General features: G+C 35.3%; 1 protein-coding gene across 5 annotated transcripts in view; it reads right to left on the bottom strand.

The window, feature by feature from the left end:
• TTC21B (tetratricopeptide repeat domain 21B) overlaps window positions 1-17,832 on the bottom strand; it is a 38,168-nt gene that overhangs the window by 20,135 nt on the left and 201 nt on the right. For 3 of the 5 annotated variants that reach the window (XM_037398328.1, XM_037398330.1, XM_037398327.1), the window contains exons 2-16: window positions 17,523-17,652; window positions 16,393-16,503; window positions 14,952-15,118; window positions 12,659-12,781; window positions 10,536-10,693; window positions 10,060-10,144; window positions 8,448-8,546; window positions 7,665-7,857; window positions 6,594-6,691; window positions 5,910-6,110; window positions 3,923-4,052; window positions 3,309-3,466; window positions 2,005-2,229; window positions 958-1,196; window positions 578-650 (exon numbers count right to left, since the gene is read on the bottom strand). In XM_037398328.1, the coding sequence (XP_037254225.1) occupies window positions 578-650; window positions 958-1,196; window positions 2,005-2,229; window positions 3,309-3,466; window positions 3,923-4,052; window positions 5,910-6,110; window positions 6,594-6,691; window positions 7,665-7,857; window positions 8,448-8,546; window positions 10,060-10,144; window positions 10,536-10,693; window positions 12,659-12,781; window positions 14,952-15,118; window positions 16,393-16,503; window positions 17,523-17,652 (2,190 nt within the window). Of the gene's footprint in view, window positions 1-577; window positions 651-957; window positions 1,197-2,004; window positions 2,230-3,308; window positions 3,467-3,922; window positions 4,053-5,909; window positions 6,111-6,593; window positions 6,692-7,664; window positions 7,858-8,447; window positions 8,547-10,059; window positions 10,145-10,535; window positions 10,694-12,658; window positions 12,782-14,951; window positions 15,119-16,392; window positions 16,504-17,522; window positions 17,653-17,832 lie in introns of those variants that run through there. The other 2 variants (XM_037398329.1, XM_037398331.1) reach the window with 2 other exon arrangements.

Below are 17,832 nucleotides of genomic sequence, written 5' to 3' on the forward strand. Positions count from 1 at the left end.
ACAGATCCCCAAACTAGTAGTCTAAAGTATTAGTTGTGTGTCCTAACTCAATCTATTCTTTCAAAACATGAATTTAAATGTGTATCCTTCAGATTCCTACGTTCACTTGACTACACTGTCTTCTACAAGTATTTAAGATTTCCAGTGCCATCAAGAAAGCAAAGGATGTCAGAGATTTATAGAAATTTAATAATTTAAAAATGTTATATACAACTTTCAACATGAGAACTGTTACCTAAGCTTCAGAACTCCTCTAAACATCTCCAGCTTCCCAAATTTAATTTAGCATGCTCTTTAGATTTTTGTTAAGTCTCACGGCTTGGTGTTCTTTTAGATGAAATTCCCTTAACTTTCAGCCAGTCAGTTACTAGAAGAAATGCATTTTCAACAGCTTTTTCTTTCAACTTTAACAGTTACATTGTAGCCAGTAATGTTGGTATTTTTACATCCTAAAGCAGTTTGTTTGCCAACTACCAATCAATAACAGCCAGCATGCTACATTGTTTCTACTTGCTAGAATCAACAAACATTCTACTTGCTAGAATCAACATTCCATTCCCCTCTAGCAAGCACTTACCTCTTGAATACTCATGTATGCATCACCAAGAAGAAGCGAAGTGTAAGCACTCGGCCGTTTTTCTACTAGGTCTCTGGAAACAGAAGACAGAACCTTGCTCAATATTTAACATGTCAATATGGGTATCTAAAGAACAACAAACAGGGCACAATAAGTTTATCCTCTGAGGATTTTGGGTTTTATTTCTGAAAACAAACCAAAAAAATCTGAGATATTTCCAAAATAGGACTTCCAATTACCATCTTAAATGTTAATAAAACTTACTCAAATTTGTTATGTCACTAAATACTTCTGACTTACTGTAATAGAAAGGGAAAACATGAGCTCACCATGCTACCATTAAACATCTAGGAAAATACATATACATCACAAACTTTTACCTATAGCAGCCAGCATACAACTTCTTATCTTTCCTGTACTGAAGATAAATATCTGCCATTTTTTCTTTAGCTTGTACAAAGTAAGGCTGTTCTGGTGTAATATTTCGGAGCATAGTCAGGGCTTGTTCAATATCTCCTTGAGCAATTGACAGATCTGCATTTGCAATCACAACTCTTAGCTCCTCAGGAGTTCCAGAAAATTCATTAATGGCATCTTGCAGTATTATAGCAGCTTCATGCTGCAAGTAATAAAACCAATAGAATTAATGTATTTCCTGTTGTTGAACAGCCAAAAATAAAGACATCATAAGGAAATTAATGTCTGGAGGCATTACACAAAAAAACCAAAACACCCACAAAACCCCCCAACCCACAGTATCCATTTGTTTTGCTAAAACATTGAAAATGTTCTCCCTCCTTCTTGATTCTGTTAATAACATTTATGCAATATGAACTACCAGAAAAAGTTTTAGTAAAGAAAATATTTGCATTACATATATACAAGAAGATGCTCAAAATTCAACTGGACAATGCCTTTAGCACCTTTGTCTAACAGGTCCTGCTTTGAGCAGGATGATCTCCAGGGGTCACTTCCAAGTAAACAATTTTATGGTTTCTCTTATATTCTTATACATACACAGTGTCCTACTGTTTATTAAGAAACAGCTGATAGTAAGGATGCTGCTACACGAAGATAAGAATGCAATCCAAAAACATTTCCAACAGCATTCTGACAGCAAAACAAGAATCTACATACTAGCAAGTGAACATCAACAGTACCTCCTCAAAATGAAAAGGGGTTTTGTAGATTCAAAGTTGAACAGCTGCAAGTAGGTGTTGGTTTGTTTTGGGGTTTTTTTCTGAACCATTTAAGGTACAAGCTGTCAAGTCAGATATTAACATCTCGGAAATTTTACCAAGCAACTCCTCTTGGTAAAAAGAAGTGATAGTTTTCTATTCTGAACTGATGAGAATAGACACTTTGTCAAGGGGAAAAAGAAATTGTTACCAGGTATGTATTACATCTTAGCAAGTTTGCCATCTTACCGGTTCTCCATTCAAACGATGAGCTTCTACTAACTCTAGGAAGACAGACACACGATCACTTGCATCAATTTCAATTCTTTTTCCTTTAGTTTTTGAGGAAGACGTAGATTTTCTCATTCCAGGCAAATTCTTTGCCATCTGTAAGGTCTTAATAGCTTCTGATAATTCTCCCATCTTCTTCTGGGTTTGGGCCTTAATTAAGTGATAAACAGGATGTTCTCTCACCTAAAAAAAAAGGCGAGAGAAGGAGTTTCCAAATTTTACTTTATGCATAGCATTCGAACCATCCTGAAAGTAGATTTTTTGTATTTTTTTTTTAATATTGACCTTGGTTCCTTCTTTCCTCCAAATATATCTGATTTCATTATCAGTAATTTACTTATGAAAATAAAACGTTGATAAGAGAAATTAACTATGTACGAAGTTGCAAGCACCTCTGCGTCTCCTAACTAGGTAGTTAATCTTCAGCTTTCATGCATCACTTGGAGGACGGAACCAAGATGGGAGCATGCTTAGAAACTGGCAGGTTGTCACTTTTCAGCAAAGGTCTGTCAAGAGACTTGGCACAACTCCAGACCTAATGAGTGCTGTGTAGAGTGTTCCCAACTCAGTGTTAATACTACATAAAGTTCCACTGATGTCAACAAATCAAAAATCCCATACTGAAATATATTACCCCCAAGAAATAAAACCCTGTGAGGACCACTGCAAAACAGTGGAAGTTTTCTAATACAGCACATAATTTACCAAATTAGCTCTTGAAGGGACAGAAAAGATGGACAAAAATGTAACATTAATGAAATAGGGCACAGCATATTGCTACCCTCTTAACATTTAGCATGCTTAAAGCAGCATGAGTTGTCCAGAGGTAACTACAGACCCATTTTGATCCCCTCAAGCATCCCTGTGTATCTTCATTAACATTTATACATCTGTGCAGGAAGTCCAGAAACAATACTGGATCAAATCTTCCAAGTCCTTCTATGTTGGCTTTTAAATTGCAAGGTTAGTCTGGAAATACAAGTTCCGTTTATATAACATGTTTTTCATATTTATGTAAGGATTTGAGAAAAAGCTATAATTTCTTTCTTTTGGTTTCAAAACAATTTCAATATGTTGTATTAACGTATTAATTTTGTCCTGATGGTCACTTCTTTGATAAATATTCAGTTACCATGTTCATACAATCATTTAAGCTTGTAGTGGAAGAGTCATAAGTAGTACAGTTTAAAAATTACTATATACGAAAACATATAGCTTCAGACTGACAGAATGAAATGGCTTCATTCTTTTGTCCAACTCACTTCAAAGTTGTAGCTCAGACAAAGTTCCAAGGATTGAGAACATAGTTTAGTATTGTTTTGAGCCAAATACACCTGGGCCATCAGTAAGTGTGCATCTGCATAAGCAGGATTCCTTTCAAGACAGTAATGTAGATTACTATGGGCTGCTTCAATATCCCCTAGGAAGTTAAAAAAGGTAAAGTGAAAAAGTAGTTGATGTGAAACACAGAGGTTAAATATAGAGTGTTTATTAATTATTCACCAATTTAATAATTCGGGATTTTTTAAATAAATGCAAGCATTTAGTGAATAAACTCATATACAAAGTATTATATGGCTATGAAATTAATTCAAAACCAGGTCAAAGTGAAGATATTTTCCTGTTCTATATGTCAATCAGTCAATAAATAACCTTTTTTGGAAGCAACAGATAAAAACCCCATACATTTATGTGCCTGTACAATTAAAATATGCTCATATAAATCACAAATATAGGTACTGCAAGTGTTCTTCACTTCGCTGTAATGCAGTGTTCTGCAGTGAAAGATAAATGTAATGATTTAAAAGTGTGAAACTAATTTTTTATATTAAAGAAGCTAGACAGGTGGATAGCTAATCATTCATGCAACTATTACCTGATAAGTATTTCACTTTTGCAATTAAAAAAACAGCTTGTTGAAGACCAGGCACAGTTTTTACCACAGTTTCAAGAACAGAAGCACAGTGCTTGAGAATTGGTGAAGACGACTGCCCAGGACTTGCAGGCTACAGGTAAAACAAACACACCACCAAAACCAATAAACCGCAAAACAAACAAACAAACGCAACAACCTCAGTAGACAGGTTTTGGACTTAGATTTCATTTTAAGTCTAAGTTTCACTTTAAACTTAAATGAGCAATAGCAAAGCAGTGTTATTTTCTTCAGCCCAAAAAGCTAAAAGCTATCATTGTGAAGAAATACAAAAAAATGTTTTAAATTTATGGGGGCAACTTCTTTTTACCAGAAGGAAAACAGGACAGCTTCATGGACTTCACAGATGATAAAACAGTTCAGACCTGACATACACTGAAGAGTCAGTCCATAAACATTTGGTCACATATTCTGAATTACCACGCCAACCCATCCAACACAAATGGTAAAATGAACTAAATTTCAAGAGAGCTAAAGATGGAACAAATGAGCAAAAAGACGAGAAGGAAAGGGTCTGGTCCTGCCCCTCCCACCCTTACTTCATGCCACAGAACATATCCATACTGCTAAAACCAAACTGAAAATAGCAGCTGAGAAATAGCTACTTTCATGTAAACTGCTAGGACAATGTACCACATTTCAGTTGCTCATTATCAGAAACACTGTTCATTTCCATTACTTTAGCTAGTTGCTGACTATTACATATAAAAAGGAAAAGGCAACCTAAAGATCCTTCTGTTCAAGGCTAACACTTCCACAGGACCCATGCCCTGGGGAAGCAGTGATCCTCTACTACCAAACTAGAAGCCTCCACCACCTGGCTAAACTCCTCACTTTTTAATACTACCAAATGCTTTTTTTGCATTAAAATGAGAATGAAACTTCAGGAAAAGCCTATCTTTTCTTCTACAAATATTTATGTGGACAATAGTTCAGGAAAAAAAAAAAAAACCACCAGTTTTCATCCCAAATAAAGAACTACCATTGGCATTAAGTACTTCTGGAATATCCTCCAGGGAAATCTTCAGCTAAGACACTACCTCATAGAATGACACTCCTTATTTATCTCCATCTGTGACACAAAAGTGTTATTGCTACTGGGACAGAACATAACAATGGATAACTACTTGTTTGCTGCTAGATTTTAAAATACATAAACATATACATATTGTACATAAACAAATACTTAAGGGAAAGGTCTATAATCAGACTAGAAATCTACTAAGGACAGGATACCAAAAGTCAGCTCCCAGCTATTTCAGAAGAATAATCTATTTAAAGAAGACACTATTTAAAGAAACTTTAAATGTGTTTCTTCTGCTTTAGAGATGTCAGGTCCCCATACAATTCAAGTTCTGCACGTCTCTGTTGCCAAAACTAGCACAAGCAAATCCAGTCACAGAATATAAGCAATCTAAGTGAGTGAGATTTTTGTTTGGAATGAGTAATAACAACATTAAAAAAAAGGAGTATTCCACTGATTTTTAACCAACACACAAAAAAAACTGAAACGAAGAAAGGTCATGTGTAGACTGAAAAGATACCCTGAGCTGACAAAAATACTTCAAGAATAGGATTGTCAGTGTGAACATCCTAGTTTCATATTGAGATAGCCCTAGTCACTGTATTGTTACAGTTTCCTGATCAAAAGAGAAACTAAAAATTTAAAAATACACACACAGTGCATTAAACAAATATCTCAGGTTTCTTCGGGTGACATTTCAACTTGCTCACTTCACAGAAGATATCTTTTCATAGTTATTTTGATTAAATAGTGGTACAATATCTTAAACCACACTTTTACTTCAAATAAATACATATTTTTTAAGAGGGGATATTTTCTAAATTTTTGCTTCATGATTAACTGATCTCAAAATGAAATGCAAGAGTAATTTCCATTTTCAGACAGACATGCTCTACAGCTGCTTACCTGTGCTGGGCAAAAATTAAGATATTCTCTAATGATTTCTAGCAAGAAATCAGGGTTTAGTTTTTCAAAATATTCTATACCAAGAGGAAAACCATGCAAAGATGAAAAGTGAGCATCCAGAACATCATTCAATAAGGCAATAACTTCTTCTTGTCTCTTCTGTTTTTTCATAGCTAGGACTGCACGCAAGAAAGGTAATTCCTACAGAGGAAAAAAAGAAAAACAGTAAAACATCCTCCATATTCCAGATACATTTATCTGTTACTTATATAATACCAAACAGTTATTAGTGTTAGCCATTTCTTCTTTATATTTAGGCATACTGTAACGCATTTAGTATGTTCACTGTAAATGACATTGATGATCATTGTATCAATTATTTGTGCAAGAAGCACAAAATCCTGAAAATAATTAGTATTCCTTCCTTCTTAATGTTTCAAAAACTTATCTTCAGAGTTAAAGCACTGCAGAAAGGCAAAGATGTTTTTGCTCTGCAAGCAAACAGCCCTGTGTTAGGCAACATCTTAACTTAAGACTGATAGGAAGAAAACCTGAAATTTAGATTTAATGGTATTCCATTAAGAATGCTCTGCTCAGGTGACTGAAATATAGAAGATGAAGTAGCTAGTAGACCACAATTCAGATTATGATCAAAGTATTTTAATGAAGGAAGATGTCTCCTACCCCAGACTTCCCAATGGACTGTTGAATTTCATTAAGAAACTCCAACTGATGTTCTGCATCTTCCAATTGCCCTTGTATTAGCTGACAACGGATAATTCCTGTAATATATTTAAACAATTTATTGCAGAAAACAAAGCAAAGATTGCTTTGTTTTCTAGAATTAATTTTTTCTCTCCTCAACCTCTTCATAAAGCGGTGATACGAGAAGAAAGAATAGACCAAGACATGGTAATGCAGATTTTATGTACTTAGAAATACCTAGGATAGATGATACACAACTGAGAGATTAATATACACAATACTATAAAGCAGTTTCGTGGAAAGATCTCATCCCTTAAATTACAAAGTTTAAACCAGTAAATCTTCAACTGGTTCTAGTCTAAGTAGAAGCATCACAAAGTTTGGTTTCTAAGTTCAGAACAAATGGTGAAATAAAATTAAATACACACACACACACAAACCACTCCTACCACCTAATTTTTTCTTATTGTTTAAGGCAATCGCACAGTTAAGGAGAAAAAAAACAAACACTGGAAAATCTGTGAAGCAAGTATGCCATATTTACACTCCATTGTCTTGACAGCAATTGGACTTCATAAAAATATATTTATTTTTTTACCAAAGAACATAACATGTCTGTCAAAACTATCACACATTTAGACTTGTTTCTCAATCTTATTTAGACACCTGTGTAGCCATGGACAGCTTGTTTTATCAGCTGCCACTGAATTTTTTATTTTTGTAGTGCTTAAGAGTTCTCTAGTTCTTAGATACCACAGAGGTGAAATAAAATCAAAAAATAAAAAAAATACAGCCACATCTCTCTCCTTATCATTACTTGGAGAGTTCTAATTTAAAAGAGAAGAGTTTCACTTTTCAAAAGACAGATCCAGTGTGGAGAAGCTGTTGCTACAAGGAAGACAGCGTAACATGAAGCAGGAAGTCCAGTCCAATACTTGTGTTCTTAACAGTTCCAGATTTTCCTAGTAGCAGTAGTAGGAAGACGTGATCAAAAAAGCATCGTCTGTGTCTTAAGACCAGTAAAATCCCAAAGAAAGCATAAAACCTTACCAGTTAGTGCAGAAACACTTGTTTCATCAAGCGTCATAGCAGTCTTGTACCATTTCAAAGCTTCTTTCACTTTCCCTTGTAAAATCATTTGGTAGCCAAGTTCAGTTGCAAATTCTGCATTGTCAGATGCCAAATCAGATGCTCTTTCAACTAAGGTTTGTGTATGTTGAAGGATGAGCTGGTTCCGGCCACACTAATGGCAAGAATAATCTTTAAAACTTAAGTTTCTCTTATTCACTTCAAAAAACACACTGAGCACTACTGTAGTAGCTGAGATAACATCTCATACAGGACTAATATAATCTATAGTAATTCTATACAAATTGTGACATTAAAGTGGGCTGGATTCAAACATAAATATACATACAATACCACACAATAAGGAATAGTTGATAGTAGCTTTAAATGCTTCCTTAGAACAATTCTGATAAGTACAAAGATTAAAGAAACCTTCAGTTTTAAGGCTGTTGGATTAACCTTGTCACTTTCCTACATAAAGAATATGGTTGGTGGACATTTGAGTGTATTGTCATTGGAAACCTGTTTCTCATTCAAAAGCAAGCAGTAAAAACATTTTTGGAATGAGATGGCTTAAGTATTGTAATTCATACTTAATGTAAAATTTTAAAACCGTAGCTACCAAAGGTTACACAAGGTAATCTATTTCAATTGTCTGCAATCTTCTACTTTTTAGTAGACATTTAACATCTGTCTACTAGAAAATAAAGCAAAACCCAGGATATATAGATAATTGTGTGCTCTTAAGAAAAAAAGCATACTCACTGTTCTACTGAAAGCTAAAGCCATTTTACAGAAGAGCTGTGAATTGCGTGGTTCTAATCTGTCCAATGCTTTAATTAGGTCTTCCAGTCTTGCTGAAGCCTTGGAGAAAAAGGAGTAACGTAAGTAACAGAAATAGCAGATTAGGAGAATTTAATAGTTTTCACTAAAAACTAGTCACACCTTTTACTGTGCAATAATATCCTGAAATTCAAACTCAGAAGTTTTCAGGGGTAGGAGTTAAGATTTATTCTGGCATTCCTAGAAAAATGCTTTGGAAATAGTGAAGTGACAAAGTAGATCACGTGCCCTCTATACGTGCTCTAGAAAAAGTGAAAGGCTTGAACTGAATCTGATATAATGGAAGACTCCCAATAAAGCAAGACAGTCTGAGGAATCAGACCTGTCAATCTTGTTTGCGCTTCAGTGCGATACAGACACACAGGCTCAAAACCAACACAGTTCCAGATGCTGAGAATTTTAACATCACAGTTTCTCAAACCATCTAAGGTATTTTAGGCATTTCTGGCATTACAATAATAAGGTACCTGTTTTTTTTTTTAATGCAACTTTAGAAGTAGACACCTGAATCATGTTTAAATATCATCAGGTTTTTAAATTTTTTCTAGACATGGGTCTTACTCATATGTGACCCCAGAATTTTGTTTACACCCTACCATGTGCAGCAAATTCGTTTGTGGTAGGCTTTATTGAACTGGAGTCTGCAATTGTTATTGCTTCTCCATATTTCCTATGATTGTGCGTAAATAAGGCTTAAATTTGATTATATATAAACTAATGACTACAGAGTTCTTTGCAATAACTAAAAATGTGTTAAGCAACTTAAAATACCTTTGCTTTTATAACTTTAAAAACATCTACAAAGCACTCAGAACATTTCTTTTTCTGGTAAGTCTCCACTTAAATTATACCAGCATTTTTGCATAATGAGAAAAAGATATTTAAAAATATGTAATGATTCCATGACAATTTTGATAAAGTGTTTTAAAGTTTCCTGAAAAACAGCACAAGCACCATACGTACAAAAATACATGTATATATCTTTGAGGAGAAAAGGATCTTGGGAGTAAGTTAAATGGAATTCTTCAAGCTAAAAATCCCCCTAGTAATTATCAAAAAAGGATGAACAAAGCACAGGTTATGCAACCTAACATAGCAGACTGTTGTTGACTACGACCCCCTTCCAAAAATTTATCACCATGAGACCCTCAGTATTTCCCTTAGTTCAATTAATAAAATACTTAAAACTAATGGAAGGCTTACAAAAATTTATTAATTAATCAAAAGAGCATTTAAGCAGTAAAAGATTGCTTTGATGATTCAAATCTACATGATTCAATTAACTATCCAGAGGAGACATCCATTTGGCTTGACTCCTGTTCTCTGGAAAGATCGAGGTAAAAAATTATGTTTCCCTTGGCATCCAGAAAATACCCTAACAATAAGCTAGAGCAGCCGTTCGAGTCAGAATAGCTGCATCTACCTCTTCCTCCAGATAAGTAGTGTAGCACAAGACATAAAGAATAAAGCACATGTGGCACCTAGTCATTACAAAGACTGTGTTATGCTCAGCGGTGTGCTAATAAAAACTTACCGCAGATATATTTCCTTCTCTGCATAGATAATGCAGGGCTTCCATTCGTATGGCTTCTAAATTGAGGGCATCTTTCTGCAATAGTCTGAAGCCATACAAAAGGTGAATGTAAAGAAAACAAAACAATATTTGCTCAATTACCTGTTTTATCCCAAAAAGGGAATAAAGTGACTGTGCAATACAAGTCAGAGCCGTAGCTCTCAATTGAAAGCACAGCTTTGTTACTTTATGCCTAACTCAGAAAAGATCCTCTTCCATCCAAAATGGATCCACATATAGATGTAGTATCCTCTCAGGATTGTAAGGCTGGGTTCTAACAAAACTTAATTGAGTTTAAATTTATTTTTTTAAAAACTGGTTTAACTAATTCTAATTAATTAAAAGTGAATAGAAACCTATCTGCTTTTGTTTCAAAGTGTTTTTACAGTGTAAACATGGCAAGAACACAATTAGTGGTGTGCTACTTCATACTCAACCTATTTGCCGTTTCAACTGCCTGCTCCCAGTCCTGCAAGGCTAGTTGTAGCTTCATTTTCTTTATGAAAGCAGGAATGAAGTTTGGAAAGTTTGCAATTATCTGGTTCACAGTTTCCAGAGCTCCTGAATAATTCTGTCGAACCTCAAAATATTGTGCCTAATGGAAGGAAGAGAAGTCACATCAAAAGCCTGTACACTCACATAGGCGAGAAGATTCTGTTCTTCCATACAGAAAACAGGAAAAAAGCTAGTGAGAAAAAATAAAAAAGTCTTTCTTTAAGCAATATTTTTACTTCAGCACTAACCACAACTAGAGATACTGCAACAATCAAATAGCAAGACATGTAAAACCTGGTGTGTGGTAAGCACTCTATAATAAACGTAATTGCAGCATTTACAAGTGACTAGACAATTACGAGCAAGAAAAATACAGAGATGTAGCTGAAGAGTAAAATTGTCTTACTAGGTTTCAAATAACTTAGCCTCAAGTACCTCATAATTTTAGGATATTGAGCAGAACCCACAGATAAAACATTTTTTCAAACCCTGAGGTACACACGATCTAAAACCTACACTCAGTACATCTCTGTTCCTAGAATTAAAACGTTTTAATTGTAAAGCAATTTACAGGGTACTCCAAATACAAAACTATTTCAGAAGCATCAAGTATTACAGTTTTAATTTAATTCAAGCAGAAATCAATTTAGGGCTTAAATCCTCTATTTTGACTTGATGCTTAAAACTTACCATATTCCAGGTGACTCTGTGCATGCCATTTTACTTCGTATTTTTGAGACAGAAATGGTGCAAACTTAGTAGTTTCTGAGAGTTAATTTCTAAAGCCATCGCAAGGTAGCTTTCTAAAATCTAATTGCAGTAACTAAATTTGAGATAAACCAGTAATTGAACTCAATAGTCCACGCACAGCCAAGTACACATGCCTAACCAAATACTATTATGCACACTTTCCTGAAACTTAGTCTTCTTATTTTCATTGAAGAATTTTTTTTGCATTTAGCTTTAGAATACTAAACAAACATTATGTTAATCAGTAACAATGTCTATGATATAAACAAGTAGTATACTCTGAAACAGAAAAATGTGTAAAGAAAACAATTCATGCCACTCTCTTGATGAAATATAATCAAAATGAACACTTGAAATGGACTGATGATGATAAAAAAACCCAACTGTTAACAATTTTCATAGATGATCACACTACAGTTTTAACTACTACTTCTTTACAGAATTACTGTGTGCCCTGGTAAATGTGGACAGGTGTCCCATGCAAAAAGGATGAGATCACACATACTTTCACATTTTAAGGCAATTTTAAACATTATTTCTTTACATATGTAATACAATAATAAAACCAGTTTTTCTTGTGTATGTAGTAAAATCACAACCTCAATATGAAATAGACTGACTGTATTTAACCTATACCTTTCTTTTTTACGTTGGTGTCTAATGGACCCTGAAGTGTCATCTCGTAGCTAATTTTATTCCAAGAAAAAAAAAAAAAAACCAGAGAGAGAGAAAAGAGCATCATTTTAACATACATAAAAGAAATAGAGATGTGTGGGAATAAGTAGTTATCAGCTCCAGTTCATAAAACTAAGAAAAAAAGCTGGAATTTGTATTTAGTGAAGCAATATCTCACTGCAGCAATGTTTTATAGTAGGGAAATGTGGTAATACAACAGGAGTGCCCCAGAAGTTCCTAATTATGTATATGGTAACAGACACAGTTAACATTACTGCAACCCAGGCATGCGCCTTTGTCTCATTCTACAAATATGAACCTCAGCTACTTGTTACATTTAACTACAAACTATGTAAAATGGGCTGTCTACCACAGGAAACAGAAGTGTCAGTATATTTTTATTGTGCTGCAAATTAGTTTGTTTGCTAACTGTTCTATACTCCTTTAACAATTTAATAAACCACTTCAAACTTCATTTCTGCTACACCCTATTATTTTCCTCTGAATAAAAAGGGTATGACTGAGCTATATTTCTATTTGGAAAAGCTCACTTATAGATAACTCTTCTCAACATCTCTCTAATCGCTCTACAAGACTAATATGACATTTAGGAAGCATTAAAATAATAGAGTAAACTTACTTTACCAAGCAGAGCAAAAACATCATTGCCTTCCTGCAGTGCTTCATCAAAGTATTTCACAGCCTTTTTAATGTGAGTTTCTTTCCCACAGGTGAGATCAAGCCATGCTTTCAAAATCAACCCCTGTAAACAAAAAATAAATTGGAATTCTTTACTAACTAGTTGGTAAAAAAAGTATACTAGATACATTCTTCTTTGAGTCCTATTTTATTTTAAGGTTATTTCTGCTCATTACTGTATTTCAAATATTTAAAATATATATTTGAAATTATAACCAGTCTACAGTATAACCTAAAATATTAGCAATTAATTCCAGCATTACATTAATCAAATAACATATTTACTTACAGGATTAAAAAATCCCAAACAATGGCACTGAACTGAACTTTAACATTCTCAACAGACAGAACAAAACCTTGCAAAAGTGATTGCATAAGACAAAAAATATATTCTGCAAACATTGCTGCAGATAATTTTCTTAAGATTTCGTTTATGTGAGACATTGAGAAGCATATGGGGTGTTGAAAATGGAAACTTGGGGTTTTTTTTCTACTGTCTGATTAAAAAGAAAAAGTCATGTGCAAAGGGCAAAGATCTGACATTTCTCAAACCCCCAAGCGTATTATTAAAAAAAAAAAAAAAAAAAAAGTACCTGGAACTTCTAAAAGGTAAAAAAACATCTTTTCATTGCAGGAATTTTTACTTGTAATTAATTAATTTAATTTATCTTACGTGTTCCATACATTTAATTATAGCTTAAGTAAAACAAGTCTGTTTTGAAGTGCTGGATCACTTCACTAAATGATAATTGCCATAAACCCAAAAATTTAGATTGTAAAATATCACTAGCTCTTTTGTAATACAATATTAAAGGAAAGGAGCCATGTATTTAAAACGCAAAGGTGAGTTGAAGAGCCATATTTTGTAATTACTAACAATCAGGGCCATGATTTGGTTACACAACAGAAAATGGCTGAAATTCAGAGTCAAACATTTAAAAAAGATGGAAGTCAATTTACTTTTATCTAAGATACTTTATGTACTCCTTATCAAAACAAACTGTGTATACTAAGTAAACCGCATTTTACTAAGTTTATGCACCCCTAGCCATCTCCCAAAAAAAACCAAAGTACACATAACTTTGTATTGTCAAACTAAGAAAAAAGGATTAGCATAAATTTAGAAAAAGAGAAAACTATTTGCTTTCTATGTTTTTAAATTCTAATGCATATTTTTATGTATGTGCATGTCCCTCTGTAAAGAAAATATTTCAAATCCATTAAATAGCTGTTTGAAAACAAACTCCAACTCCTACAGTTTCAATATGCGAAGTTACAAATACTGCTATTTTACCAAAATGGCATATCCTTAGTCTTTTTAGAAACTAACGTGTTAATGCTTTGTGATGTCCTTAACTATTTCTTCATCAGTAAAAATTAGGTAGTACTTAAAAATAGCTACCAATTTTAATTAATAATCGGTGATAGCTCAAAAGCTAAGCTTTTACTTAAATTCCTAACAATTTCAGAAATTAACGTTTAGAATAGTTGCAGATTTCTAACACACGTACTATCCCATAAACAATGAAACTGTATATTACAAATTAAGCAATGTACTGAACCACACAGAGGAACAATGCAGAAACAACACTTGTGTTTAATAGTAGTGTCATAAGAGAACAATTACTCATTCAGTTTTAAGAGCTCTGCCTCGAAGATGTCCAACTACAAAAAAAAAAACCATTTTTTTTCTCTCCTTGAATTGAAGCTGACATCTCATCTAAAAAAAATAACACAGTAACATCTGTATATAAATGCAGAAGACACCGCTACATACAACAGTTACAGAGATTCAAAAATAAGTTATATTTTGTAAAACCCTAGGCAAATTTTGCCTTTAACAACTGGCAAAAATTTAAATCCCTGATCCTCTGGGTGTTTTTTAGTCTTCAGATTCAAAACAGATGTCTCCCTCTAGTGAGACTATGACACTTAGTTTTTGGCTGGGAATTATGATGCTCAGTATCAAGTAGCAAAACTGGCGGAACTACGTATTACTTCCATTGGTCAGTGCAGACCTCTCATTCGTTAAGTGAAAATGAATACTTAGTAGACACACACACACACAAATCATTACGGGAATTCTATTCTGCCCTGTCAAATGAATTTGTGACATTAAGAAAGTATTAGAACACAAAACAGTTAAAGGAAACCTCCAAACAGTATCAGTGCAATAATCCTAGTTTCACAGTATATGTGGTCCTATTACTATTTTACATAGGAAAAATAGTTACCTCTTTACCACCACCAGAAACTTTGATCATTCTATCAACATATTCACGGGCTCTGTCCTCACGACCAAGATGCCACAAAAACAAGCCAGCAAAGTACAGAGCCTGCTGTCCTGCTGTTCTACGTTGCTCCTTCATTTTTGCATCCAATTCTAGAATAGCATCTCGATCTGAAAAGGTTTTGTTCAGAGCTTTTTTTGATAGCATCTCAAAATATTACAAAAGAGCAGCACATAAGCCAAGGGCATCCAAAACAAACATTGTTTTCTGTATTATATACTGGTAAACACCCAGACAATCCCTTCTAATTAAAAATATTAATCAGGTACAAACGTGAAAGACAGAAGAGGGTCCCCATCAACATGGTCATTTCTGCAAGAATCTTGCTGTTTGTTAAACATTAGATTTGTAGCCGAGACTTCTGCCAGATAAATGGAAACTTTACTATAAAGTTCAAATTTATACCAGTGTCTGCTAAACAAGTAAACAGTCAATTGTAGAGCAGCCCTAAAATGCTGAACAGAAGACAATTTAGCTCCAGAATCTCTAGAAAATATGTGACGTCTTTCTTAACGCTAAAGTTCATTTTCTTACACCCTCATCATTATTGTCAGTTGCTCTCATCAGGTCAATCCCACAGAAAAATTTCATTTGATGGGTGGGACTTACCGCCAAATATTTTCTTTTGCCCACATTCATTCCTGGTAGTTTTTGAGGAGCCATTAAAACCAAATGTCTGACTTACTGCCATGACTTTCTCAGAGTCTTGAATCAGTCTTGAAATGCATGATAATTTTGCTGCTCTACAGTATCAATCCTCGAGGACTCAATTAAGAACGATGTCATTAGTCAGAACTGTTTCACATCATACTGGTTAACAAAATTGTCAGTAACAGTTATAGATCTACAGTCAGGAAAATACCAGGGCAATAGTTGCATGACAACTCAGTTTACCTGATAAACCAACTGTGGTTTTGAGAATATAATCCTTACCAAAATAACCACAGTTTTTAGATTGGAGAAAGGAATACTGATGTTCATAAAATTCTTGTCTCCATTTCTAAGATCAGGATAACTTGCAAGATAAAAAGGTACAGCTTTAATGACTTCTTATATTGCAGTTCTGCTCAGAATTACTGATATCAGACAAGAGAGAACAACCACCACAGGAAGTTGAATGCAGGGGTTTTTTCATCATGGTAGACAAGTCAGATATCTTTTTTCAAGTGTTTTATTATAACATTGAGTCTTACTCTTAACAGTTCTGTGTTTTGGTATTTCTCTTTACAATCTTGATAAGCATCACTCAGTTCAGTGCTAGATACTGTATCAAATGCGAAGTTAAGAGTATACCTTTTTAAATTAGGCAGAATTAGTCTACAGCTCTCAGATTTCTCACACACAGCTGTATAAACATGAAGCAGTATTGTCTTAATGAGCATACCTGGATTAGGGCTCTTTTTATGGGCATAAATCAGAGCCATCATTGTACAAAGTGACACCTCCTGTTTGTTTTTAATAGCCTCCAACTGTCGAATACCCTCTTGGATGTCACCTAGTGGAAACAAGTGCAGAGTAGGCTATAATATTTTTCAAGAGAGACTGTCAACATCAAATGTCAATCTGACAGTTTTTTTCCCTCTGTCTTTTCTTCTGTGTTTTTGATAACTTTCTTCATAACTTCCTTCATTATTCACACATTCATTTTCACTTGTTTGTGCAAGTCTTTCAGACACAAGAAAGAAAAAAGCATCTCAATGCAGAGAACTTGAAAGGAGTTGTGTGCTAGTTCTGCCAACTGCCATAAAGATGAAAATCATCTTTATTATTTGTTTTACACAGGGCACAGAGCAGCTCTTTTCTTTATATAGCCAGGATTTGTGCCTTGTTTGTGCAAATCTTTTGAACATCAACAGAAGAGACAATATCTCAAAAAATAGGAACATGTGACTGTAAAACAAACAAAAAAAGGCAGTGCATTTGGGAACAGATACACCACCTCAAACATCTCTTGAATCCTTCCTAGCCTACTGCCACAGCTCTCCCCCACTTTGGGTTACTTGTTCGTATTCTGTGACATCCCTGAAATCCAGATTTAGTGAAATAAACTTTTCAAAACAATTTAATGTACACAAAGATCCTCCCAATAGGTATGAGCTGTCAAGGTCCTCTGAGGCAGATGGATAAAAAAAATTGGATACAGCTGCATCGAAGGGACAAGATATAAACTGGAACAAGTAAATTTATCTCTACGCTGCAATGCAATAGGCATTTGGGCAGAGCTTAAATTCCCGCCAGGGAACCCGTTTACCTGTCCCACACTCATGCAACCATTAAAAAAAAAAACAAAACTTATTATTTCTGACTTCAGCACTATGTGGTCTAGATCAGATTCAAACTGCGGGGGGCAGGTGGGGCCGTGGAAAGCCGTGGTGGACCACATTCAGACTCCATAACATTACATTCTTTCTGTGTAGGAGACTAAAGACCGACTTTTGTGACGCAGGGATCCCCTGCGCTCGCGTGGCGGCGGAGGGCCGGGGCACACCGAGCAGCCCCCCAGCCCCGCCTTACCTGCCCTCAGCGCGCCGTAGGCTCGGAAGAAAAGGAACACCGGGTCGCTGCCCAGCCGCCCCAGCGCCTCGTCCGCCGCAGCCCGGACATGGTGGAAGTAGCCCTCTTGGCAGTAATAATTGAGCAGCGCCTGCGGGAGAGGCGGCCTCGGTTCACCCCTGCAAACGCTTCAGCCCGGGACGGCAGGAGCCCGAGCCCGCGCCCACCGTCCCAGACCGTCCCCGCCCGGCCGCTCGCCCTCCCGCCCCAGGCTCCACCACCCCCTCCGGCGGCCGCCCCCCGCCGGCCCCAGGCCCTGTCCCAGCCCCTC

Source organism: Falco rusticolus, chromosome 8 (genome assembly GCF_015220075.1).
Source record: "Falco rusticolus isolate bFalRus1 chromosome 8, bFalRus1.pri, whole genome shotgun sequence".
In the NCBI taxonomy this organism is placed as follows: Eukaryota; Metazoa; Chordata; class Aves; order Falconiformes; family Falconidae; genus Falco; species Falco rusticolus.